General features: G+C 42.3%; 1 protein-coding gene across 1 annotated transcript in view; it reads left to right on the forward strand.

Annotated features, from left to right (window-relative positions):
* Positions 1-8,676: 8,676 nt before the first annotated feature.
* Positions 8,677-25,795, forward strand: part of b3glcta (beta 3-glucosyltransferase a) — a 58,126-nt gene continuing 41,007 nt past the window's right edge. The window contains exons 1-4 of the mRNA XM_042334339.1: positions 8,677-8,867; positions 12,806-12,861; positions 13,506-13,545; positions 18,568-18,677. Of these exons, the coding sequence (XP_042190273.1) occupies positions 8,807-8,867; positions 12,806-12,861; positions 13,506-13,545; positions 18,568-18,677 (267 nt within the window). The 5' untranslated portion in view covers positions 8,677-8,806. The remainder of the gene's footprint in view (positions 8,868-12,805; positions 12,862-13,505; positions 13,546-18,567; positions 18,678-25,795) is intronic.

Genomic DNA, 25,795 nt, shown 5'->3' on the forward strand with positions numbered 1-25,795 from the left:
ACTCCTCTACCTCTCAGACCTCCTCTCTCCTCAGCATAGTACCCGTTGCCTTTGTTCCTCTGGGTCTGGCCTCCTCCTTGTCCCCCGAGACTTCTGCTCCACCTTCAGTGGCTGTGCCTTCAGCCACTATGCCCCGAGGCTCTGGTACTGCCTTCCTCACGCCCTTCAACTTGCTCCCTCCCTATTTTCAGGTCTCTGCTAAAGACCTTTCTTTTCAACCACGCCTTTGATCACCTTCCAACCCCTCCCCTGTAAAGCGCTCTGAAACGCCTTCCGGCGTGGAGGACGCTATATAAATCCAAGTTGTTGTTGCCAAGGAATGGAAACCAAGTTTGAATTATTGTAGTAGAATTCACTCAATTTGTTTCAATTGCCATTGGAGTTCAGGGTGTATCTGTGTAAGCTGAAGTGGATGATGGGGTAGATTTTGTATGGTCTCTGGAGGAAACAAGGTTTGTAGTATCTCTGTCATGCTCATTTTTAAACTCCTCAGTCTATTCTAGTGGGTCTTTTCATTTCTTTATTTTGTAGATACACTACTGATTTAAGTATGATACTAATCAAGAGAAGAGAATTTTAACTTGGCCTACAAAACCTCTTGATAAAATGATCATTCATCTTGTGACTGTTATGTTTGCCTATACAAGTTCTTTCTTATCCTCCCGGTTATTTCAACAAACCAATGACAATAAATTTGTTAGCTCTGAAGAATTGGTTATGTGGACTATATTTTGACCGCAACTTATTGCTATCAATCTGCTGCTAGAGCATGACTGTTGTACACAAGGCAACAAAAGTGACCCAGGAAAGAAGACCACTAAATTTGACATCCATTGTGGGTATACTTATGGAGAATCTTATTTAGGATAAAATCAAAGAGCAGTTTAACATCTCATACAAAGGACAACACCCGCTGCACTACACTGAATGTCGGACTCCATAGCTTCCATGGGGATTCAACTCACATCTTTAAGACCCAGAGGTGCAAGTGTTACCAACTGAGCCAGTTTGACACACAATGTCAATGTAAGACATCCATTGTGATATCCAATTTCAGTGACAATTTATAACACATTTAAGAATCAGCAATATCATCCATAAATATAATCAAGGACCTCAAATCATTCTTACTTCTTGTTCCATATTATGCTGCACAAATGCTGTATTCGAGTCATATCTGTACCATGGTCCATACTCACTTTATGTAAAGAGGCACATTCCAAAAAGCGTTCCAACTCTCTCACATCATAGACCTAGCCAAAGATCTGTTTAAGACTATAATGGTACAAATTCATTCACAGTCACTTCCCATCGAGTGGGATTCAGTTTAACAGAAAGTCAACACAATAGATTCCCAAGGTTCAGACACCTGCTGATTTGTAGAGCAACACTGCACCCTCCTAAATGCTTGATTGGGACGATGAACTAACAGCAAACAAAAGTTTTTAGTGTTAGAACGTAAACTTGATATCCAGTAAATTTGATGTCCATTGTGGTTAAAATTTTGGAGATTCTTAAGGATAAAATCACAGAACACCTGGGCAGAAATCAAGTTATAAATTATAGCCAATATGGGTTCATGAAGTGGAGGTTTTGCCCAACTAAATTTACTGGTTTTCTTTGACGGTGTAACAAAGGAATTTGATAATGCTGTGGATGTTGTATATCTGAATTTCAGTAAGGCCTTTGATACTGTAAGTAAAATGGGAATAAATGGAAAAGCATTACAATGTATATGTAAATGGTTGCCTGGAAGAACTAGGAGAGTGGTGGTACAGGGAATGTCATCAGACAATGTGGAAAAATGTTAACTACTTCACATGGGCACAAAACAATCCAGGAAGGGACTATTATTTGAATGGAAGGAAAATAATATATTTGTTTGCTTACCAAAGTACCAATCCTTTTGTCTTCCAAACCCAATATCAAGTGGTTTCCGAAAGAACTCAAGTAATAAAATCATCTGGACTTCAAATTTTCATGGCTGTCTGCAGGACAGTGTAGGTCACACCCCAACAAAGGTTTATTTTGAGAAGGGAGCTCTACCTCTGCATATCCATCTTCTCCAGACTTTCCTCTCGCACTCCCAAGCCCCCAGCTTTATACTGGCACTCAATTATTCTTAGGGGCCGGTGCCCAATTATCACAAACTAATGCCCAACCCCTGTTAGCTCCCTTTAACAATAACCATAAAAGGCAGTGACAGGGTTTATGTTCCTATCACACTGTCATTTATTGAGTTATTTTCATACAGATAATCTTCTAGTGTGCTTTAATGTGTTTTCCATTTATTGTGATCTATAGTTGACAAATGTAACTTTTTCAACTCTCTTGGAATAAAACATCCACGTTTACTTGTTTCCAGTCTATTGGATGAAATTCCAGTGGACAAATATTAAAATAATTAATGTCATTTAGTTTTTGTTTTCCTGCCAGATCAGTTGCATTCACATCACCTTAGAACCATCTAGCAAGTGGGAATTGGTGCAGTCAATACAGAACTGGCATGCTCAAACCTATTCACAACAACAACTTGCATTTATATTACAGAGCAGCCTGTGCACAGCAATGTCCTACAAACAGCCATGGAGTGTGTGTTCAATTTTATTTGGGGGAATGTTGGCTAGCACATCAAGAGACACTTCCTTCTCTTATCGAATACTGCCAAGGGATCTTAACATCCACCTGAATAGACAGACAGACCTCAGTTTAATGTCTCATACAAAGGACAGTATCTGCGGAATTACACTGAATGTCAGACTCCATGGCTTCCATGACCCAACATGGGGATTCAACTCACAACCTTAAGACCCACAGGCGAGTGGAACCAACTGAGTCAGCCTGACACACAATGAAAAGCGCTATATCAAATGCAAGGATTATTATTATCCATTGTAATATCTGATTGCTGTGACAATTTGTAACACATTTAAGATTCAGCAATATCATCCTTGAATATAATCAAGGATCTCAAATCATTCTTCTTGTTCCACATGGTGCTGCACAAGCATTTTGTGAGTCATGTATACCTGTGCCGCGCTACATACCCATTTTCTGTGCAGAGGTACATTCCAAAAAGCATTCCAACCCTCTCACACCATAGACATAGCCAACGATCTGTTTTAGACTATAATGGTACAAATACGTTCAAAGTCACTTCCCAACGAGAGAGAGAGCTTAACAGAAAGTCAACACGATAGAGTCCCAAGGTGCAGAAAACCTCCTGCTTTGTAGGGCAACACTGCCCCCTGTTGAGTACTTGAAGGCAAATATTGCTAAAATACTTGGCTCAGATTAGAGAGACTGAAATAAGACTGGCAACATGAAAATCAAATAATGCTGCACAGGTTGCAACAGTGCTAAATAAGTTCTTTGTTTCAGTTTTTACTGAGGAGCAGACAGGTAACCCATCTGATCTGGAAAGAGAACTCAAGGCACTCAAGGATGCCACAGAGGAAAGTTGCAATGCCATCCATATCACTACGAGCATGGTTGCCAAACAGCTATACAAACTTAGTTATTAAATCTCAGGGGCCAGATAATTTGCATCCAAGGATCCTTAAGGAAGTAACGCCGGCACAAATCACTGAACACCAAGATTGGTAATCTAAGCCTGAGCTCACGATGAGCCCCCGATGAGTTTCCTAAACCTGAGACCCCAATGAGCACCCGATGAGCCCCCGAACAGTTACCTAACATTGAGCCCCCGATGAGACTCCTGATGAATTACCTAACCTGAGCCCCCAATGAGCCCTGATGAGACCCCAATGAGCACCCGATGAGTGAGTTACCTAACCCTAAACCCCCAAAGAGCCCCCGATGAGTTAACTAACCCTGAGCACCCGATCAGACCCCAATCAGTCACCTAAACCTGAGCACACGATCATCCCCCGATGAGCCCTCGATGAGTTACCTAACCCTGAGCCTCGAAACCCTGAGCTCCGATGAGCCTCCGAAGAGCCACTGATGAGTTACCTAACCCTGAGCCCCAGATGAGCCTCCGATGAGTTACCTCGCCCTGAGCCCCAATGAGCCTCCGAAGAGCTGCCGATGAGTTACCTAACCCAAACCTCCCGATAAACCCCCGATGAGCCTCCAATGAGCCCGCGATGAGCAACCGATGAGTTACCTAATCCTAACCCCCCGAAGAGTCCCCGAAGAGCCTCCGATGAGACCCGAATAAGCCCCTGATGAGCCCCCGATGAGTTATCTAACCTGAGGCCCCAATGAGCCTCCGATGTGCCCCCGATAAGCACCCGATGAGTTACCTAAGCCTGAGCCCCTGAGGAGCCCACGATGATTCCCCGATGAGCACCCGATGAGTTACCTAACTCTAAACCCCCTAATATTAGATACTCTACAGGAGCTGGCAAGCATGCTTATCCAGGTAAGAGGAGAGAGCATTATTGCACTAATCTACTAGCAATTTTAGATATTGAGGACACTGAGAGTTTGCTTGAACATAGTCAAAGGTCATGAAACTCTGAGTACGTGGCTCTAATGGCTGAGGAATGTACCAAATATTATTAACAATGAGGATTTATGTCTGGAAACTTCTGGTACATCCTATGTTCTCCAATCAACTTTCTAAATATAATTCTCAATTAATTAAGGGTATACAGTATTTTATAATTATACTTTGTCTTCTATTGATAGGTCACACCTCAAATATATATATGTATAAATAGATAGATGGATGGATGGCTGGCTGGATAGATTCCGTCAGCAACAGTACGGTTCTAACAAGCCCCATTAATTTAATTTAACATACTTATCTACTAACTGATTTCAGCTGTAAAGTGTATTGGTGTCTGAGAAAAATGCATTTCCAATTATGCATTATACTCTTCTTACCAGTTTTGGTGAAGGTTTTTGCTTAATAAAGCATTCTATGCACCTAATTGAGATATATGTGTGCCACTATTTTAGTTCCTTAGTTTATAGTACAAAAGGCTGTATCATGCACTGTGTTCGAATTTACCATCAGTGCAGAAATTGCATTAGGATGGAATTATGTGAAGTTTGCCAATTTGATTTAATGCCCAGTAGTAATTGCTACTATCAAATATGTTAACTATTTAAACCAATAATTGTGGAACAGAGAACCTTGATTTGTGTTTATACTGCAATATTTGAAGTGATTTGCTGCAATTTTCGCCCCAAGTATGTCTCACTCTATTAAGGAAGCACAATATAATAATAACATTACAATAAGACATAGAAGTGCACAATTGGGAATACGGAAAGTGAAACAAACACCAAAGCACGCTGATAGCAAGAGCATATTGTTAGCAGTAATAATAGTAAAAATAATCCTTGCATTTGAAAGAGCGTGTTGTCACATCGTTGAGACGTCTCAAAGCGCTTCACAGAATATATTGTAAAGTAAATTGACTGTATTTTGTGGGCGAAACGCGGCAGCCAATTGTGCACAGCAGTGTCCCACAAACAATCATGGATTGAGTGACCAAATTATTTATTTATTTTTGGGGCGGGATTATTATCCCCAGAAAGCGATCCGCCAATCATCTAACAAACAATTAATTTAAATGAATCATATATTATTATTTATTTATAATAAATTAAGTTTATTTATAACTAATTTGAATAAACCATGCTTATTCCACACTAAATCTTCACAATTGTCTTGCTTTCCAATAAATTAAATAATGCATTATCATAATATAACTGCTTTTCTTTTCAAGTAAGAGAAAACATATTTTTGATTTCAAGATTAGCTTGTAATTGTGTGGCTAAAGAGATGCACTCAAATTTACATGACAATATGCTGCTATTTATCCTCAAAGTGATGGACACTCACTTCATCTGTACACAGCTTTGAATTGCTATTCCTCAAAGAACATGTTGATGCCTCTACTTTTGATAAATGTTGTGAAGCATGGAACATATGATAATTAAATTACTGTTTGTAATGGGTTGATTCTAGTAGCTGCCAAGAATCTAATCCATGCATTTATCATGTCCAGGCTTGCTTAGCTCCCTGGACTACCCAACACTTCCCTACACAAGCTGCAGACTACCTAGAGCTCTGTAGTGTGGGTATGTCTTTTGCCACACTAGGCTCCATGAGCCTATTACCCCCATCACAACCGGCTCCATTGGCTCCCCATCCCTGAGCAGATCGACCTGACTTTTAAATCTCTCCACAGACCTGCCCTACCCTATCTCTGCAAGCTCCTCCAAGAATAATGACCTGGCCAGTCGCTCAGAGGCTTCTTCATGTCCCCCTTCCTGCCTGTCCCACCATCGTCAATTGGGCTTTCAGCCTATCTTCATCCAAGAGTCCTTCCTTCACCTCTTCCAAAGTGCATCTCAAGACCTATCTCTTTGACCGCACCTGCAATCATCTTTCCCCACCCTATTTCCCTCAGCTCTCACTCCCATTTTGGTTACCAATCTAGGACCGATAAGTGTCTTTGTGAAATCTCCCTGACTAGATAAATAAAAATTGGTATTGTATGTTACAATGCCCTTGCAAATGATTCAAGCAACACAATCTTACAATGTTTCAATATCCCAAAGTTATTGAATAACTGTGGAGTGCATATGTGAGGTGTTATTTAACAATTTTGCATCCATCTGAGGTTTAGATAATAGCATAACTAATCAGTTTTACAAGGTCCAATTACTATCTAACAATTTTATACAGATGAATGAACACTTACCCTTTTCTTTGAATTACTGTAGTTAATTTTGCCATTCAGTTTTGAGGAGCAAACATGTGGCATCAGGGTCCAAAGTTTCAATACTTGTTGACTGCAAATTGCAAATATGTAACTGAATAAACATCTTTTCCAGCTCATCCCCCTGCAGATACCTGGCCAACCTGTCTGTGCATCCTGGGCAAAACCAATATGACTTAGACCAACTCTACATTTTCGACTTCTGAAAATGTGGAGAGAGGTAGCGTATTGTTTAGAAAACTGGCCTCGCAAGAGAGAGGACCTGGGTTTGATTCCCAGGCAGGGCGAAACGTTCGGCAAGTTTCCTTACTCCACACGCCTCTAGTTACCTAGCAGTAAGTAAGAACCCGATTGTTAATCGATTGATCACGAAAAGATCACTTTTCCGGGGGTAATAATCCCTTAAAAAAAAATTAAATAATTGATTCACTCAATCCATGACTGTTTATGGGACGCTGCTGTGCGTAATTTCACCAACAAATTACACAGTCAATTGACTTTACAGTACATTTTATGAAGCACTTTGTGATGTCTCTAAGATGTGATAAGGCGCTATTTCAAATGCAAGGATTATTATTATTAGTTTCAGGATCTGTTTTTATTTGCTGAATAGGAAACGAATGATAGAACAGCAACAGCAATAACAATCGTTTTGATCAATTCTGCTGGATGTGGAAAGCTGAGGACTAGAGAATCCCTATGCCTCAGACCATTGCCAATTGTCTTGTTTGGTGTAAGTTTGTCCAAATGGCCATTCTTCATATGTGCGATGAAAAATCCTTGTGCCATCCTGAAAGGGAACTGTGAGTAATCTCTCGACATTGGAGGCAGTACAACTGAACTAGATTCTGAAAATACACAATTTTCTGGGGAGTTGGGCGGGGGTGGGGGGGAAAGAGTGTCATTAGACAGCCATTAGGAAGACAAAGAGTTCTGATAAAGCACAAATGATGTGCTCCAGGTGCTATTTTTATTGAAGTATTTACTCAGTACCTTTTCTTTTTTTATATAAACAACAACAACAAAATTACATTTATATAGCGCCTTTCACACCGGGAGGACGTCCCAAGGCGCTGAACACGGCTATATTTCTTGTCCTCAGCAAGATCTGTCTTGCCTCGGGTTTCCGACGAAGGGTCTTGGACCCGAAACGTTGACTCACTTTCCTCTCTCCATGGATGCTGCCCGACCCGCTGAGCGTTCCCGGCCACTTCTGTTTTTATTTCGGATTTCCAGCATCTGCAGTATTTTGGGGATCGGTTTACCTGGTCATGGCTGGAGTGTTCCTCTGCAAAAAAAAATGCCTGTACATTAATTGCTCTTTGACAGGACCTGTGGGTGGGAAGCAAAGGGCTTTACCTGGAGATAAGGGACGTTATTATTGCAGATTATTTCCTCAATATGTATCCCAGGCGGCTTTTTAACCTGTGATTTATCAGAGGTGCATTGGCACTTTATCGGGACAGGTATTGTGATTGATTGCGGAGCCCGGCCGCTAAATGTAATGTGGTTCAAACTGCCAGGGGAGGGCGGGCAGGCAAGGCAGAGGCCAGGCGGGCAGAGGCAGGGGAGGGCGGGCAGGCAAGGCGGAGGCAGGGCAGGGGGCAGGCAAGGCAGGGCAGGGTGGCAGGCAGGCGGGGAGGGGCAGAGGCAGGGAAGGGCGGGGGGGCCAGGCAGGGCAGGGCAGGGAGGCAGGGGAGGGCGGGGCAGAGGCAGGGCAGGGAGGCAGGGGAGGGGAGGGCAGGGGAGGGCGGGCAGGCAGGGCAGAGGCAGGGGAGGGAGGCAGGGCAGAGGCAGGGGAGGGGAGGGCAGGGGAGGGCGGGCAGGCAGGGCAGAGGCAGGGCATTGGCAGGGGAGGGCGGGCAGGCAGGGCAGGGAGGCAGGGGAGGGCAGGCAAGGCAGGGAGGCAAGGCAGGGAGGCAGGGGAGGGCGGGCGGGCAGGGAGGCAGGGGAGGGCGGGAGGCAGGGCAGGGGAGGGCGCTGTGCTGTGCTGTGCTCTGGCTGGTGCTGGTGGCTGGTGCCGTGCCCCGGCCCGGGCTGCCTGTCTGGCAGTGTGGAAGTGCCACTCGCCTCCTCGCCGCCGGACTCGAGTATTGTGGGACATGGTGACTGTCCGGGGTCGGCCGACAGCCCAACTGCCGCACCTCACCGCCCTGGTGCTGGGTAAGGAGCAGCCGCGGCCCCGCCCGGGGGGGGAACATGTGTCGGACACTTCTTTATTAGCAGCGCCGCCGCCGCTTCTCCTCCACTCGTGAGGGGTCACATACTCCGGTGGAGAGGCCCCGAGTCCAGGAATGAGGTTTCCCTCTCAGCGCCGCGGCCTGAGCTGCAGTGTGCGCTGCAACAGCACAGATGGACAGACCCCCACACAGCCCCTACACAGCCCCCCCCCCCCCCACACACACAGCCCCCCCCCCCCCCACACACAGCCCCACAGCCCCTCACACTGCCCCCCCCCCCCCCCACACACACAGCCCCCCCCACACACACACACACACACACAGCCCCCCCCCACACAGCCCCCCACACACACACACACAGCCCCCCCCCACACAGCCCCCCACACACACACACACAGCCCCCACACACAGCCCCCACACACACAGCCCCCCCCCACACACGCCCCCCCACACACACAGCCCCCACACACAGCCGCCCCCCACACACACAGCCCCCCCACACAGCCCCCCCCACACACAGCCCACACAGCCCCCCACCCCCCACACACAGCGCCCCCCACCCCCACACACAGCCCCCCCCCCACACACAGCCCACAGCCCCCTCACACTGCCCCCCCACACACAGCCCCCCACACACAGCCCCCCCACACACACAGCCCCCCCCACACACAGCCCCCCACACACAGCCCCCCCCACACACAGCCCCCCCACACACAGCCCCCCACCCCCCCACACACAGCCCCCACCCCCCCCCCACACACAGCCCCCACACACACAGCCCCCCCACACACACAGCCCCCCACACACACAGCCCCCACACAGCCCCCCCACACACACACAGCCCCCCCTCACACACACAGCCCCCCCTCACACACAGCCCCCCCTCACACACAGCCCCCCCTCACACACAGCCCCCCCCTCACACACAGCCCCCCCTCACACACAGCCCCCCCTCACACACAGCCCCCCCTCACACACAGCCCCCCCCTCACACACAGCCCCCCCCTCACACACAGCCCCCCCTCACACACACAGACAGCCCCCCTCACACACACACACACAGCCCCCCTCACACACACACACAGCCCCCCCTCACACACAGCCCCCCCACACACACAGCCCCCCCCCCCCCCCCCCACACACACAGCCCCCCCACAGCGGCCCGGCAACAAGTTTGGCATGTCTGTTTTGCATTCCACCAAGTCCTCTCCCCCCTCCCCCTCTCTCCCCCCATCCCCCTCTCTCCCCCCTCCCCCCTCCCCCTCTCTCCCCCTCCCCCTCTCTCCCCCCTCCCCTCTCTGCCCCCCTCTCTCCCCCCTCCCCCTCTCTGCCCCCCTCTCCCCCCACTCCCCCTCTCTCCCCCCTCTCTCCCCCCTCCCTCTCTCCCCCCCTCCCCCCCTCCCCCCCCTCCCACTCCCCCCTCTCTGGAGGGTTATACCCTGGAGGGTTATACTCTATCCAAACTAAGACACGAGAGCTATTTATTTTCCTCAACCCGTGGTACCAATTCCACTTTAAGGTACCTTTCCCTTCATGTACAGTATCCAATGTAAGGGTTATTATTACTTGAATGCTTTGGATGCTTTAAATGATAGAATCTATAACCAGGTGTTAAATAAGGTTCCAATGTAAATACTCCAACCTCTGATGCATTAAGATGTTCAACTATGATTTTTTTAAAAAAAAACTTGTTATAAAGGGTAGTTTTGTACCAGTTGTAGTCGGGAGTGCCGTAGCCAATGTGATTGATGACTTGCCAAAATCTTAAACAATTTATTTAGACTTGGACATTGACCAAAATGTGCCCCCAATAGGGTACTCTGGTAATGGAGTAAATGCACTGGCTCCAGTGTAACAAAGGGAGTTGATGTGTAACTACATAATCTGATGCGTTTGATGCCTTGAGAGAAGATGACTCGGAGGGAACCTCATAAGAGGTGTATTACAATTTTAGTGGGACTGAAAAGCAAACCAATAATAATACTTTTGGATGCACCAAAACAATAGAACAGGGGCGAGTAGGTTACAAAGTGCAATTTCAGGACCTATACCAAGAAATGTTTATTTTCTCTGATGGTAATTAACAACTTGCAAACTTGTTAATGTTACCAGGAAAGGTGGTTGAGGCCAGGATACTGCGCTTATTTTAAAAGCAGCTTGTTGCTGTGATGGGAGGATGCTCGGGTGGGTTTTCTAGAAGGATGAGATCAGAGGGGACGTGTGTTGCACATCACTATATTAAGCAGTTCTGTGTTGAGTACGACTTGGCATTGGACTTGGAGCTCTTGGACATCAAAGTGGCTGCCATGTTACAAGCTGTCTGGTATATGTAGTCCCAGTACACTGAAGGCATGAAATAGCTGTAACTCTAAGGGTTGGGTTGGAATGACAGCTGCTGGAAGGTGTTACCTGGAGTCTGGATTCATGAACAAATGTTCATATAACCAGTGCTTGGTATTCAAGTTGTATAGTATGTGAAGAAGTAAGCAGATGCTGTTAAACCTCTGCACCTCCAAATAGTGGACCCATTACTCAATGTGTGGAGATGTGCATCTGAGCTGTGGGCAGGAGGGTGGATGGTGATAATATTTCATGCTGAGCTGTGTTGCTCACTAGGAAGCTCCCAGAGAGATCCTGGTTCCTCTTATCTCTAAACGGCTCTTGTCAGATACCAAAATGACTCCAGTGCAAAGCATCACAAGTGTGAGTTATTGCCCACCAGCTGTGGGTATTACAGTAATGATAAATAGAATAATAATAATTCTTACATTTGATATAGTGCCTGTCACATAAGGAGGATGGCTGAAAGTGCTTCACAGGATTTAAGTGTAATGACTGTGTATTTTGTAGTTGAACGCAACATCTAATTTAAACATAGCAATGTCCCATATGAATGACCAATTTTATCAGGGGGTTCTTAGTCAGGAGACTGGGAGACATTCCTTTATTTTAAGTGTTTTGCGACGTTTAGAAGACGTGAAACGTGCTATATCAAATGCAAATATTATTTTATTCAAATTAGTGCAATAGGATTTTCTTTTGTGTCCATTGGAACAGCAGAAGGACCTCAGTTTAATATCTCATCCAAAGGACAGCACCTCAAACAGTGCAGTGCTCCTCCAACAGTGTATTGAAGTGTCAGCCTAGACTGAGAGTTCAGAGTCCTGGTGGGAGTTGAACTCATAACCTTTTGACTCAGGTAATTACCTGAGTACTGCCAACTGAGCCAAGCTGACACCTAGTAATTTCAAGATGACAGTTGATGAACTGCTGCAGAAGTAAAGTGGGTTCCATATCCCTTTACGCACAGCAATGCCCCACAAACAACCATGGGGCCTCTTGGCCAGGACACTGGGAGAAATTCCCATCTCATTGTACGCAAGGTAGCATCTCAGAGCACTTAACAGCGGCGGAGCCTGACTCCGAGCTGGTGGGAGGGGGAGGTGGCTGTAAGCACGGTCGAAGAGTCTGTTCACTAATTAACTTGTCTGTTCTGGTGTTTATACTCCACCTGAGTCTCCACTCCTCCTCATCCCTTCTCGCATATCACTTCTATTCCCTACCCTCTTTTGTTTCCACATAAGATGCATTGATGCTTTCTGCTTCAAACAGCTTCTAAGTCCACTTCCAATGCCATTTAGCAGGCACCTACTGCTTAATCCAGGTCCTCATGTGAAGCCCTTTTGCAAATAAACATGCCCACGTTTATTTTTATATATTTTTCACAGAAACAAGGATATTTAGTTATTAGTTAATGCATTTGTATTTATGGTCAATCTGTCACTTCCAATGTTCACCCTAACAATTGTGATAATGTGCAATGTTTATTTCACCTAAAGTGCAAGGACAGGAAACATATTTTAATAATCCTTACATTTGACATTTTCTCCCCTAATGGCTTTGTTTTTGTTCTTGCTGTAGTGCTGGGTTTTAACATTGCTTTAGGAGGTTTGAAGAAAAATGGTATATCTTCACAGGTATGGCCTCATTCTATGTTCATAGATATATCTAGAAGTACACTAGTAATGAAAGATCAACACTGTACGACTATAACATAACTTTAATGATAGATTTTGAATAGTAATCATGCTAACATATTGTAAAATGTATTGTCTGTGTACATTTATGTATTTGCTTCAGAAATATTTGCTCAGGTAAAAGTATTAGAATCATAGAAAGTCACAGCACAGAAATGCCATTTGGCCCATTACGTCTATGCTGGTGATTGGTCCTGCATTGCAGCTATCTACTGTTGTCAGAGATCAGTTATTGCATTAATATTTCAACTAACTGTAGATATAAGTTCACACAACAGAGCCAAAATTCTAAACCCTTCACTAATTTGTCACCCTTTTTCAGAGGGTATTGGAGAAGGGCAGTACTGGATGCTCTTTAAGATTTGAAGCTGAATAATTTTGTGCTGCAATACTTTCTAGCATGAAAATGATTGATGAAGTACTTTCTTTCTGAGGAAAAAGTACACAGATGCTTCCATTTATAGCCCTGTTGCCTCCTTACCCTCTCCTGAAACAAAGATAAATGAGTGTGGTGCAATTATCATGAACAATCTGTACAATATGAATATGCTTGCGGTATTACTATCTAAAATTTATTTGTGCAGATTTCAGAGGAGAGTAATGAACAGAGGAAGATGACTGTAGGTAAGGATTGATCAATCCTCTTTTAGTTGGGACTTGCTTCCTAAATCTGTCAAGTAGAAACTGTCAAGCTATCAAGTAAAAAACAATTAGCTGATATATTTTTCTTTCAACATTTCTTCCACTTCTGATATGTGATTTCATGAGTACTGGTATCCCGTTGAAGTGAAACGTTTTGTTGTAGTGAATTTAATAAATGTATATTTTAAATAGTAAAAAGGTTCTGATACAGTGTTGTTTTTAGAGATAAGGAACTAAGTTATAACAGCATGAGGAAGCTGAAATATTAGTGCAGAAATAAATCAATAATTTAATGGTGCTTCAGTTACAGTTAATTTTAATTCAGCTCCATCACAGTTATATACCTATAAATCCTGATATCACCCAACAAATTAAAAAGTTTACTGACAAATAGTAGAGAATGTTAAAATAGGTAACTAAGAGGTGCCTATTGTTTTTCAGAAATCTCTAAACCCTAATAAATGAATGTGGATCGTTTGTACTTTGTTCTTTGCTTTGTAGATCATAAACTTTTGACTAGGGTATGTGATTCAAAACATGAATTGTTTCTGAACTGTGCAATTTTCCTCTCCAGGCAAATAGGTCTCTAATCCATGTGCATCCACTCACTTATAGTGAATAAATGCTAGGAGAAATTCATACATCAAATGCTACTTCCAAAGATCCAGTACCTGAGTTTGGAATTTATAAAAGAACCTTCCATTGCACACAGAGATACTTACGAGTTGTTTGTGATGACACTTCAACAGTTGTGACAGGATCCAAATAAAATGAAATTTCCAGATGGATCGGGTAATCTGTCTGCTCAATCTATGTTTGGCAATGAGGTGGGAAAATAAATTCAGTGAGCGTATAATACTCTTTAACTGTTGACCCCAGTCACATTATGAATGTAATGCTTGACAGTGGCTGTTTGCTGAGATGGAAGGAAATGACTGATAAATCATTCAGTGTGCTATTGGTGATACAGCTGATTTGAGCGAGGAAGCAATGCAAGTACAGAAGCTGATCCTCGATCCACTACCTCTTACATCAAGGCTGTTTTGTACTATTCCTTGGATAAATATATGCTACATAAGAGGGGCAAACAGTTGTTTTGCCCAGTTTAACTTTTAGGATTTTTCTTATTCCGAGTAACCTTGATGAAGAAACAAGGCACATAGTCCAGGACAAGTGATGCCAAGCTTGGGTTTTAAAATTGTGTAGATTGCTGGTGGAGTGGAAACCTAATGTCTCTAATAGAAAGCTAATTCTTCTCTCAAAAGCTAAAGCTTTTTTTAAAAAATTGCATGACTGAACACAGTATTATTTTAGATTGTAGAATGAAGATGCTATCTGTACTATTGCAATTAATGATAAATAATAATCCTTGCATTTGATATAGCACCTTATCACGTCATTGAGACGTCTCAAAGCGCTTCCCAGGATATACTGTGAAGTGAATTGACTGTATATTTTTGAGCCGAGCCACGGCAGCCAATTGTACACAGTACGGTCCCACAAACAGTCATGGATTTTAGTGACCAAATTATTTTTTGAAGGGATTATTACCCTGGGAAAGAGATCTGCCAATCAACTTAAAAAACAGGTTCCTACATACTGCAGGTAAGCAGAGGCATGTGGAGTAAGGAAACTTACCTAAGGTTTTGCCCTACTTGCGAATCAAACCCGGGTCTTCTCACTTGCGAGGCGAGCGGTCTAAGCACTACGCCACAGGATTTCACAAAAAGATATTGAAAAATTCAGTTTGACTGAGCCATGAAGTATGTGCTGTATGATATTTAATTGAACAATGTTTGTAGCTATATCACATATCACTAGAATGTAAAGAATTGGAAGTTCTAGCTTTGGTGCTTTGTTTAAGCAATCTGAGGTGCCAAACAGCTTGAAGGGTATAATATAAATAGAAGTTGATATTTTTGATGATGTGCATAAATAATCACTAGTTGTATATTGCTCGAGCTTTCTTTAGAGTGATCTTTTGGAGACTATGTTCTATTCATGTAAGTTTACAAAGCATGATTTATGTCCTGTTATCTGGTTTCTTTCTCACCCCACTGAATTAACTCAATTTCCAGTTCACCAGATACAATTTATTATTTTTAGGACCGTTTAGAACTGCAACTCTTTTGCTATGAGCTTTAAGGTTGAGTTAAATCATGCTGTCTCAACTGTCCTTTCTCCCCCATATCTGTGCCATGACCTGCTCTGTCTTCCACCACTTCCTCAACATTGTCCGACTGTGCCATGGCCTCACTCCTCAGGCTGCGGAAACCCTCATACATGCCTTCGTCACCTCAAGGCTCGACTACTGAAACTCTCTCCTTGTCGGCCTCCCTAACTCTTCCCTCCACATCCAAAATTCTGCAGCGTGTGTCCTCTCCTGCACCAGGCTCCGTGACCCCATCACCCCCAGCCTCGCCCGGCTCCACTGACTCCTCTTCCCTCAGAGGATAGAATTCAAAATCCTTGTCCTCACTTTCAAGGCCCACCATTGCCTTGCCCCCTCCTACATCTCTGACCTGCTGACCCCCTATCAACCTGTCCGCTCCCTCCGTCTAGCAGACTCTGGCCTGCTCCATGTCTCCTCCTCTCCCCCCCCCACCGACCCTCCTTACCATCGGCGGCCGGGCTTTCAGCCTCTCTGGCCCCATCCTTTGGAACTCCATCCCACAGTACCTTTGCCTTGCTCCCTCTCTTGCCTCCTTCAAGGCACAACTTAAGACCTTCCTTTTTGACCGTGCCTTCAGCCGTCGTCCGACCCACTCTGCCCTTCCTCATCCCTGCCTCTCACATTTGGGTCCTGATCCCTGACTGTTCAGCGCCTTGGGACATCCTCCCAACACGAAAGGTGCTTTACAAATGTAATTGTGTTGTTGTCACATAGGATAAGCAATTAGAAGACATTTTGTTTCTAATATATAATCGTTTCTAATTGTGGAGTCCTGTAGTTCAGTGGTTGGAGCACTCGTCTCACAAGCAAGAGACCTGTGTTCAATTCCCAGCAGGGTGAAATGTTGGGCAACAGGGGTGGGAAATACCAATTTACGTTATCACCGAGAGCCACATACTTTTGAATAAAATATACATTATTCTATATTTACACCCAAAAGAAATGTCCAAACATAAGTAAGTCTCAAAACGCTTCACAGAATATACTGTAAAGTATAGTGACTGTGTGTTTTGTGGGTGAAATTTTGTAACTGTTTTGTGACATCCTGACCAAGTATAAGGATTATTATTTTATTTTTTATATAAATTTTGTGAAGACACAACTCTATAAATGCAATATATACTTTAGGTTCTAAGAAATTATCTTATTGAGGAATTTGTAAATGTAAAGGGGACTTCATAAGAAGTGAGGGGAAGCATTTACAGGCATGTGATACCTTGTGCAGGTTTTTATATTTTATATTTAGGTTCTCTGCACAGTTAACAACAACAAGATTACATTTGTATAGCGCCTTTCACGTCGGGAGGACGTCCCATGGTGCTGAACCACTGTATTCGCCTCCCCCATTACCAGTTACCCTTCAATCAAAGATAAAACTTAATACAAAAAAATGCTTCACATCATCATCAGAGGAATTGTATTATATATCATTATGTATTAGAACCTATAACCATTCCTACCTAACTCATATTTCTTAAAAAGTGTACAAACACATAGGTTTAAGAAATTATTCAGATACTTGTACACATATGAACAAATAACGTGGTATTACTCTCGCTTCTTGAGTCAGACAGTTGTGTGTTCAAGCGCCACATCAGGACTTGAAATCACAGTCTAAGCTGACACCCCAGTGCTATGGGTCTGTTGCCGTCCTTCTGATGAGACGTCAAACTCTGAGGTCTCGTCTACCTGTTCAGGTGGATGTTAAAGATCCCATGGCACTATTCGAACAGAGAAGGGAATTCTGCCAATGACCTGGCCAACAATCCCCCAAATAAAATTGGTCACTCACTCCATGGCTGTTTGTGGGACATTGCTGTGCGCAAATTGGCTGACGTGTTTCGCTCACAAAATATACAGTCAATCTACTTTAGAGTAAATGCTGTGAAACACTTTGAGACGTCTGAATGACTTGATATGGCACTATATCAAATGCAAGGATGATTATTATTATTATTTATTTAATTACTTGTAAAGTCCTTCACAAAATACACAGTCAATCCACTATACAGTATATCCTGTGAAGCACTTTGAGATGTCTCGACGATGTGAAAATGCGTGATAAGGATTATTATTATTACTTGTAGACTTTTAACTACTTTTCATATGACATTTTTAAAATGTGTTGGGGAGAAGATAAATGGGGTGTATTGAATTAAGATTTTATTTTCCAATTAATAAAATAAAATCCATTGAGCAGTAAGCTAAAAGGGAGAAAAGATTAGAAATTTACATATTGTCATAATAATACAATAAGATCAGTTAATAGAAAGCTAATATTGTTTCATTGCTTGGCCTGTATTGAGCTGATTTATCATCTTAATGCAATTTGCAGACACCTTGGATCTGATCTGAACTCAAAGTGACTGTGGATTAGTATCTGATGCATTCTACACTAAGCACCTATACTAAATGCGACAATTATGCTGTGGAACACACTGCTCGATGCTGTGGTTGAAGCAACCTGAATTTAAGAGGAAATTAAATTCACCAGTTAGGACCAGTTGTCTGTTTCCATGCCTCTCGACGTAACTATACAATAGTTCATTAAACTAGCATGTTTATATATATATTATTTGTTCCTAGTTGTACAGGATTTTGGTCTCAAGTATTACTGAATGACGGGGCAGTTTCTCCAGTCTCATCGCTCTTGCCTAGAGGTTGCATCTCCTTAGGGAATGGAGGGAATATCCGAGGACAGCTCACCGCTCAAGTTTTGACTGGATCATTTACAGAAAATAAACCGAAAAGCTAATTTTGTTTAAATGTCTTTTTTTTACATGTAACATTGGATATTTTTACAGTACTGTAGTATGTTTTTTGTTTTACAGAACCAAATGACATCGTTTTCATTATTCAGAGTCAAAAGCAGTCATTCCATGCAAAACAAGCAACGAAGCTTAAACAAGACATTTTGTTGCAGGCTGAGGCTATCAGTCAGGTAAGTGCCTTCGGAGATGATATAATTTATAACTAGCCACAGTAATCCATGCTCTGGTAATTGCCTTGTTCTGCACCTGTAGACATTAAAAGATGAATGAGCCCTATTTGGAAATTGATACAAAAATGCACAGAATATCCTCAATCTTAAAGCTCAGGCTGAAAAATACTTATAGTCCCTGAACTGTTGAATCATCTCAAAAAATGATTGCCTTAGTTAACAAAGGTGAAGTTGACTGCATTCAATACGTGCTGAAATATTTTGAAGGGCAAAATTGATTCCCAATTAAGGCCATCAGTTATTTTATTGTGTATATAAAAGATACTTGCCTTTCTCTTCTGGGTCCTTAGTTTACATCCAGATGAGATTAATGTCATGAAAATGTCTTGCTCACTTACAGCTAATTCACTCTTAATAGCTTACTATGACATGAGTTTGAATTTGTGGTTCTTTGTAGTAATTTGCCACAATAGTCAGCTGTCCAGGACATGGTAGTAATTAACACTGATATGACAGTGTCATTTACAGAAATTGTAAGTATGGTTGGTGTTAAAAATACTCTTACTGATAAGAGCAGGAATGTATAATGTTTTTCTAAGGTCAGGATTGACGCACATCTGGGAGATTAAAGAAAAAATTCCTTGTATATTAACCTTTACTGGTTTCAAAAGTGTTTATTTTCATATCAGTTCTTTCTCACATTAACCATAGACTGGACTGCCATGCTGAATCCTTATCAGAATAAAATGAGTACTGTATGGAGTCCTGTAGCTCAGTGGCTAGAGCACTTAGAGCACTTGCCTTGCAAGCGAGACACCTGGGTTCAATTCCAGACAGGGCGAAATCTTGGGCAAGTTTCCTTACTCCACACGCCTAATAATAATTCCTCCAAAAAACAAAAAAACAGTAATAAATTGGTCATTTTCAATCCACGACTGTTTGTGGGACACTGCTGTGCGCAATTGGCTGCTGCGTTTCGCCCACAAATATACAGTCAATTCACTTTACAGCATATTCTGTGAAGCGCTTTGAGACATCTAAAAGAGGTGAAAAGCGCTATATCAAATGCAAGGATTATTATTATTATACAAATTAATTCTAGGTTATGCAATGCAGAGCTATTTTTGACTCAAATGGAATAGGGGCAAGAATACATTTTCAAAGAAATCCTTTTTTAAACCTGCCAAATAACCTCCAAAATTTTAAAAAACTAGGGAGCCAAAAAATTGATGAAAGTATAAATTTTAAATACAGTTTAAAATGGGTGATGTGTCCTGTCTGTATAAAACAGTGAATGAAGCATTTAAGCAAAAAATTCTAGAAGCTTTCATCCACAATTGTTTTAGTAAGTTAAAAAAATTATTTCGTTAAATGGTTGTCTTCTTTGATACAAGCTTCCTAAATGAAAAATGCTTGAAATAATATATTGTGGGTTAACTTTTTCAGCCATTGTTTATGTAGCTTTTCTTTAATTTCTTCAGTTTCGTACCCCACCTTTTACATTCACTTCCACAAATACATAATTTAGCTAGGAGTGAATCCACGTTCTTTGATATCAGTCCACTGGGTAAATGAAATGGAACTATTGGTATGTGGCCTTGGTGAGAACTGTTCAAATACTTGTCATATAGGATCTTTACCATAAATAGACAGAGGGAACTTATTCCCATGGTCTGGTCTGGACTGAATTTGAAAACACTGAAGCCAGTGTGTTATCCACTGAACCACCAACCCAAACAGAGCAATTTTTTAAACTTAGAAGTATTTTTTTACAAGAGATAGAGGATTATCTTCCTTGTCATTTGGTTTTATTCCTGACCAATATAATGTTTGCATACTCTGCTTATGACATGCTTTCAGACTTTTTAACGTAATGAGGCATTATAATAATGCTTGTTTTAAAAGTTCTTTCTTTTGGGGGGGAATTAAATTGTATCATCAACAGGTGGCAGTGTGGCTTGCTAGATGTGATACCTGTAGTTGTTTTAAAAGATAAAGTGGTATTTCATTGTTGCAGGTTTCAGATATCTTTTTATGCTTCACCAAGTCATAATATCGGAAGGTTGTAATATGGTTGCTACGTCCTTTTGGTACTCGTTAACTACAACATTGGTTAAAATGTGAATACATATTCAATAAATCATGGCCCAATAGTTGGTCATTATTGCTAATGGATATTGATACTGTTGAGGCACTTATATTTTATGGATGGGACAATCAATAATTCTAATGTTACACCACCTCCTGAATTTTTATGATTCTGGAGTTTAAATTGTAGTATTTCTTAATGACATTCCTTATCTTTAATCTCATTAGAATTCCCATCGATCCATGTGAACTCCTCTTTGGAAGTAGATTGCTTTGTATTTGCACTCTCTCTCCCCTTTTTCAAATCTTGCCTGAAAACCTTTCTTTTCAACCATGCTTATGGTTACCTTACCCCTCACCCACCCACCCACCTCAGCTTGGAGTCAGGCTCCTCCACTATTTAGCGCTCTGAGACCATATCCTGCATGGAGGGCGCTATATAAGTGCAGGTTGTTGTTGCTTTCGAGTGTAATTTTGTGTGGGTCAACAAGACGTGACTGCCTTCTGGTTATCAGAAAGAGGGTCTTTTTATGACTTGGAATCCTATGAAGAGAAACAACAAATTGGATCCAAGAGACTTACACTTGTCAAATTCATTACTGTATGTAAAGTCCCCGAAAAATGAGTTGGATTATTAGTAACTGTTGTGTATGTGTCCTCACCAAATCTTATGGAAACATAAAGTATTTTAGTAATTTAGAATTTAACACAATTTTAGTAGGCTATTACTCTTGATTCTCGACGCATTGCCCATCTCCGCCAATACCTCTCCCCAAAAGCTGCTGAAACCCTGGTCCATGCCTTCGTCACCTCTCGGCTGGACTACTCTAACGCCCTCCTTGCCGGTCTCCCATCCACTACCATCCATAAAATCTAAATCATTCAAAACTCTGCCGCCCCCATTCTCACCCGCACCAAACTCCGCTCCCCGATCACCCCAATCGTTGCCAGACTGCACTGGCTGCCTGTTCCAGAGAGGATCGATTTCAAGCTCCTGACCCTTGTATTCAAGGCCCTACACTCCTCTGCACCTCCCCACTTCTCTGACCTCCTCTCTCCTCAAAACAGTACCCATTGCCTTCGTTCCTCCGGGTTTGGCCTCCTCCTCGTCCCCCGAGTCCTCTGCTCCACCCTCGGTGGCCGTGCCTTCAGCCACTATGCCCCGAGGCTCTGGAACTGCCTTCCTCACTCCCTTCGTCTCGCTCCCTCCCTTCCCATTTTCAGATCTCTGCTGAAGACCTTTCTTTTCGACCGCGCCTTTCTCCCCCTTCCCCTGGCTCGGTCCCGGGATCCTAAACTGTAAAGCGCTCTGAGATGCCGTCCGGCGTGGAGGGCGCTATATAAATCAAAGTCGTTGTTGTTGTTGATTCATCTGCTAACTGGATTAAGGAGAAAACATATCTAGAATAAGTATAGTAGAGATTTTTTTAAAGGTGGAGTTTTAGTGAATGAGTTGTTAGACATTGGCTGTGGAAAGAACGGGTTTGATGGACTAATTGCCCTTTTTCACTTCAGATTTTCTCATGTTTTTGTCTTCTTCAACATTCAACTCGACCCCAGCTCGGGTCCGTAACTCTGTCTGTCCAGCGCCTTGGGACGTCCTCCCGACGTGAAAGGCGCTATACAAATATCATTTTGTTGTTGTTGGATCCCCCAAATAAAATTAGTTATTCACTTCATGTCTGTTTCTGGAATATTGCTGTGTACAAATTGGCTGCCCAGTTCGCCCACAAAACATTTTATGGTATATCTTGGGAAGTGCTTTAGGACTTCTTCTTGACATGAAAGGCGCTATACTAAATGTAAGGATTATTACTGATGTTACTAATATTACTCAACTGTCCCTGTCAGAGTGGTGAGTTGCTAATCATACAATTCTGCGTTTGGCTGCTGGATGTTAGTGGCCTTGTACATTTCTTTCATCTGATACTCCCATCTCTCTCCACTCCCTGGTTCTTTTTCCTCAGAAGATTGATTGAGATTAAGTGTGAGTTTTGGAGGTAACTCTGCATGCAGATAGTCTGGTAGTGCATCAAAAGCTTTGCATTTGTTTAAATTTCTGTTAATTATGATTTGTAAGGAATAGATTTCCCTCAATACCTTTGATGAAATTGATTTGATTGCTCATTATAAAATATAAAAAACCTTTCTCACAAACTAAATCTCAGACTGGGAGGAATAAATCTAGAAAGGTGAATAGAACTTTATTCAGTGTTTCTAAAATAAGCAGTTTTTGTGCTTAAGAGACAACAATACTGTAATAACCATAATCCTTTAGTAGACCTCAAGATTACATAGGTATTTAAATTTATTAATGAGATTTTTGGTGATGCTAATACGATTAATAGTATAATATTAGTAATATATCACATTTACAGGTATCACATATTTGGTTGTGCTAATGTTATGAATATAGTATACCATTATTAGTATTAGCATAAGCAAATCTGTAATACCTGTACTCAGAAAACTGTCAACTTTGCTCTTGTTTTTTGTTTAATTTCTTATTTATGAAGATGAATTATTTCAGTGATGGGGAATGGATATCTTCTCTATTTCAGACACCCAATACAAACAACAATCATTGAATATAGCACAGCTAACTGGAGATGGGAAGAGAGTAGAATGGGTATTATGAGAACATTGGGTCAAATGGTCTTTCTGCTGAAGAGCTTTCTTCAGCTGTACCTCTATTCTAATCTTCTGGAGTTCTAACCCAACCTGGATGTGTCATAATCTCAATTTCAGAAGATCCCTCCGTTAATACACCAGTGTCCAAGGGAGGGTGTATTTTGAACATACCAATAATAATAATCCTTGCATTTGATGTAACTCCTTATAACGCCATTGAGACATCTCAAAGTGCTTCACAGAATATACTGTAAAGAGAATTCCATGGGTGGGACGGTGGCCGAAAGCACAATGAAATAGGAAGGTCTTGAGACTGGCTTTGAAGGAGGCGAGGGAAAGGGCGAGAGGGAGAGATTCAGGAATGGAATTGCAGAGTGTGGGGGCAGAAAAGCTGAAGGCCCGACTGCCAACGGTGGAGTAGGTAGGCCGGGGGACATGGAGCAGGCCAGTGCCTGCCAAGTGGAGGGAACAGACAGATTGGTATGGTGTTGATAGGTCTTAGAGGTAGGGAGAAGCAAGGTAATGGAAGGCTTTAAAAGTGAGGACGAAAATTTTAAACTTGATCCTCTGAGGGATAGGGAACCAGTGGAGACGGGCGTGGATGGGGATTATAATAGTTATAATTATGGAAGCTGTAGTATGCATAGTCCTTGACCATAGCACAACATATTTATACTGTACCTTTCACTAACGTCTTGGAGGACTTTCCAGGGATGGGTTGGAAACTGAGCAAAGGAAGGTTCCCTTGCTTGGTGTCCAACTAGTCCCTGGAAAGTGCTGCAAGACATTAGAAACATTCAAAGGGGTAGGATTTGAGGTGGAACAGAAAGGGGGTGATACAGAGTGGTAGAGGGAGAAGTTCCAGAGGTTAGGGGGTTAGAAACTGATACCGTGGTAAATGAGAGAGTAGGGAATTTGCAGCAATCCTGGGTTAGTTTAGTGTAGGGGCCGAGTGGAGGAATAGGGTAGTAGCAGGAGATTGGAGAGATATGAAAGTGCCAGGGAATGGATGACTTTATAGGTGAAGGTGAGTACCATGAAATCAATCCGTTGGGATCAGTTAGAGACTAGTGAAGATTCCCATGAAAGGAAAGGAAGAAGAAACATTCCTCCATCAACATAACAATATGAAAGTGGCATGAAAGTTATTATCAATAGAAGCTGTATAGCCAAAAACAAAAGTATATTTAGCGAGTTAAATACATCTTGTGTGATGTATAGAATTGAAACTGTGATGGAAGGTAATCCAGAATTCCATAGTACATCTATTTATTTGTGCAATTTCATGCATGTATAAACTCATTTCAAAACAGGAATTTATCAGCAAAACCTGCATCCAATAATAATAATAATTTTGCATTCGATATAGGGCCTTATGTCTTCAAGACATCTCAAAGCGGCTTCACAGGACATATTGTAAAGTGAATTGACTATATATTTTGTGGGTAAAAAGTAGCACTATTTGAAAAAAGAGTGGAAATTCTCCCCTTGACCATAACAATTTCTGGTTAAAATTAGTTATTCACCTACAAGACTGTTTGTGAGATCTAAATATGTGCAAAATACTTGCCAGAATTTATCAACAATAGCAGAATTACTACAAAATGCTTTGAAACATTTCTAATAATAATAATAATAATAATCCTTGCATTTGATATAGTGCTTTTCACATTTCTCGACATCTCAAAGCGCTTCACAGAATAGACTGTAAAGTGAATTGACCGTATATTTGTGGGCGAAATACAGCAGCCAATTGCGCACAGCAGTGTCCCACAAACAGTCGTGATTGAAAATGACCAATTTATTATTGTTTTGTTTTAGAGAGATTATTATTAGGCGTGTGGAGTAAGGAAACTTGCCCAAGGTTTCGCCCTGTCTGGAATTGAACCCAGGTGTCTCGCTTGCAAAGCGAGTGCTCTAACCATTGAGCTACAGGACTCCACAATGTGATTAGATACTATAAAAAATGTATTTGCGGATAACTGTTAAAGGAAATCAATATTCTTGTTGCACCACATAAAACCCATGTTACATAGCATTAGCAAGGTGGTACTTAACCTACATCAATTTCCATGTCCTTTATTAATTTGATAACAACAACAACAAAATTACATTTGTAAAGTACCTTTCACGTCGGAAGGATGTCCCAAGACTCTGAACAGTCGGGGACCAGGACCCGAGCGTGGGGGGCAGGATTGGGGTGAGGGAAGGCAGAGAGGGAGGAGGGCGGCTGAAGGCATGGTCGAAAAGGAGGATCTTGAGTTGTGCCCTGAAGGAAGCGGGAGGGAGGAGACTATCTGACTAGATAAAATATTAATATATAGAAATTTTTAATAGAAGCATATTAAGGATAGACCTTCAAACATGTTTGTGTCAGTTATTGCCTTAACTGATACTGT

This window comes from Callorhinchus milii, unplaced genomic scaffold (assembly GCF_018977255.1).
Source record: "Callorhinchus milii isolate IMCB2004 unplaced genomic scaffold, IMCB_Cmil_1.0 Scaffold4, whole genome shotgun sequence".
Lineage (NCBI taxonomy): Eukaryota > Metazoa > Chordata > Chondrichthyes > Chimaeriformes > Callorhinchidae > Callorhinchus > Callorhinchus milii.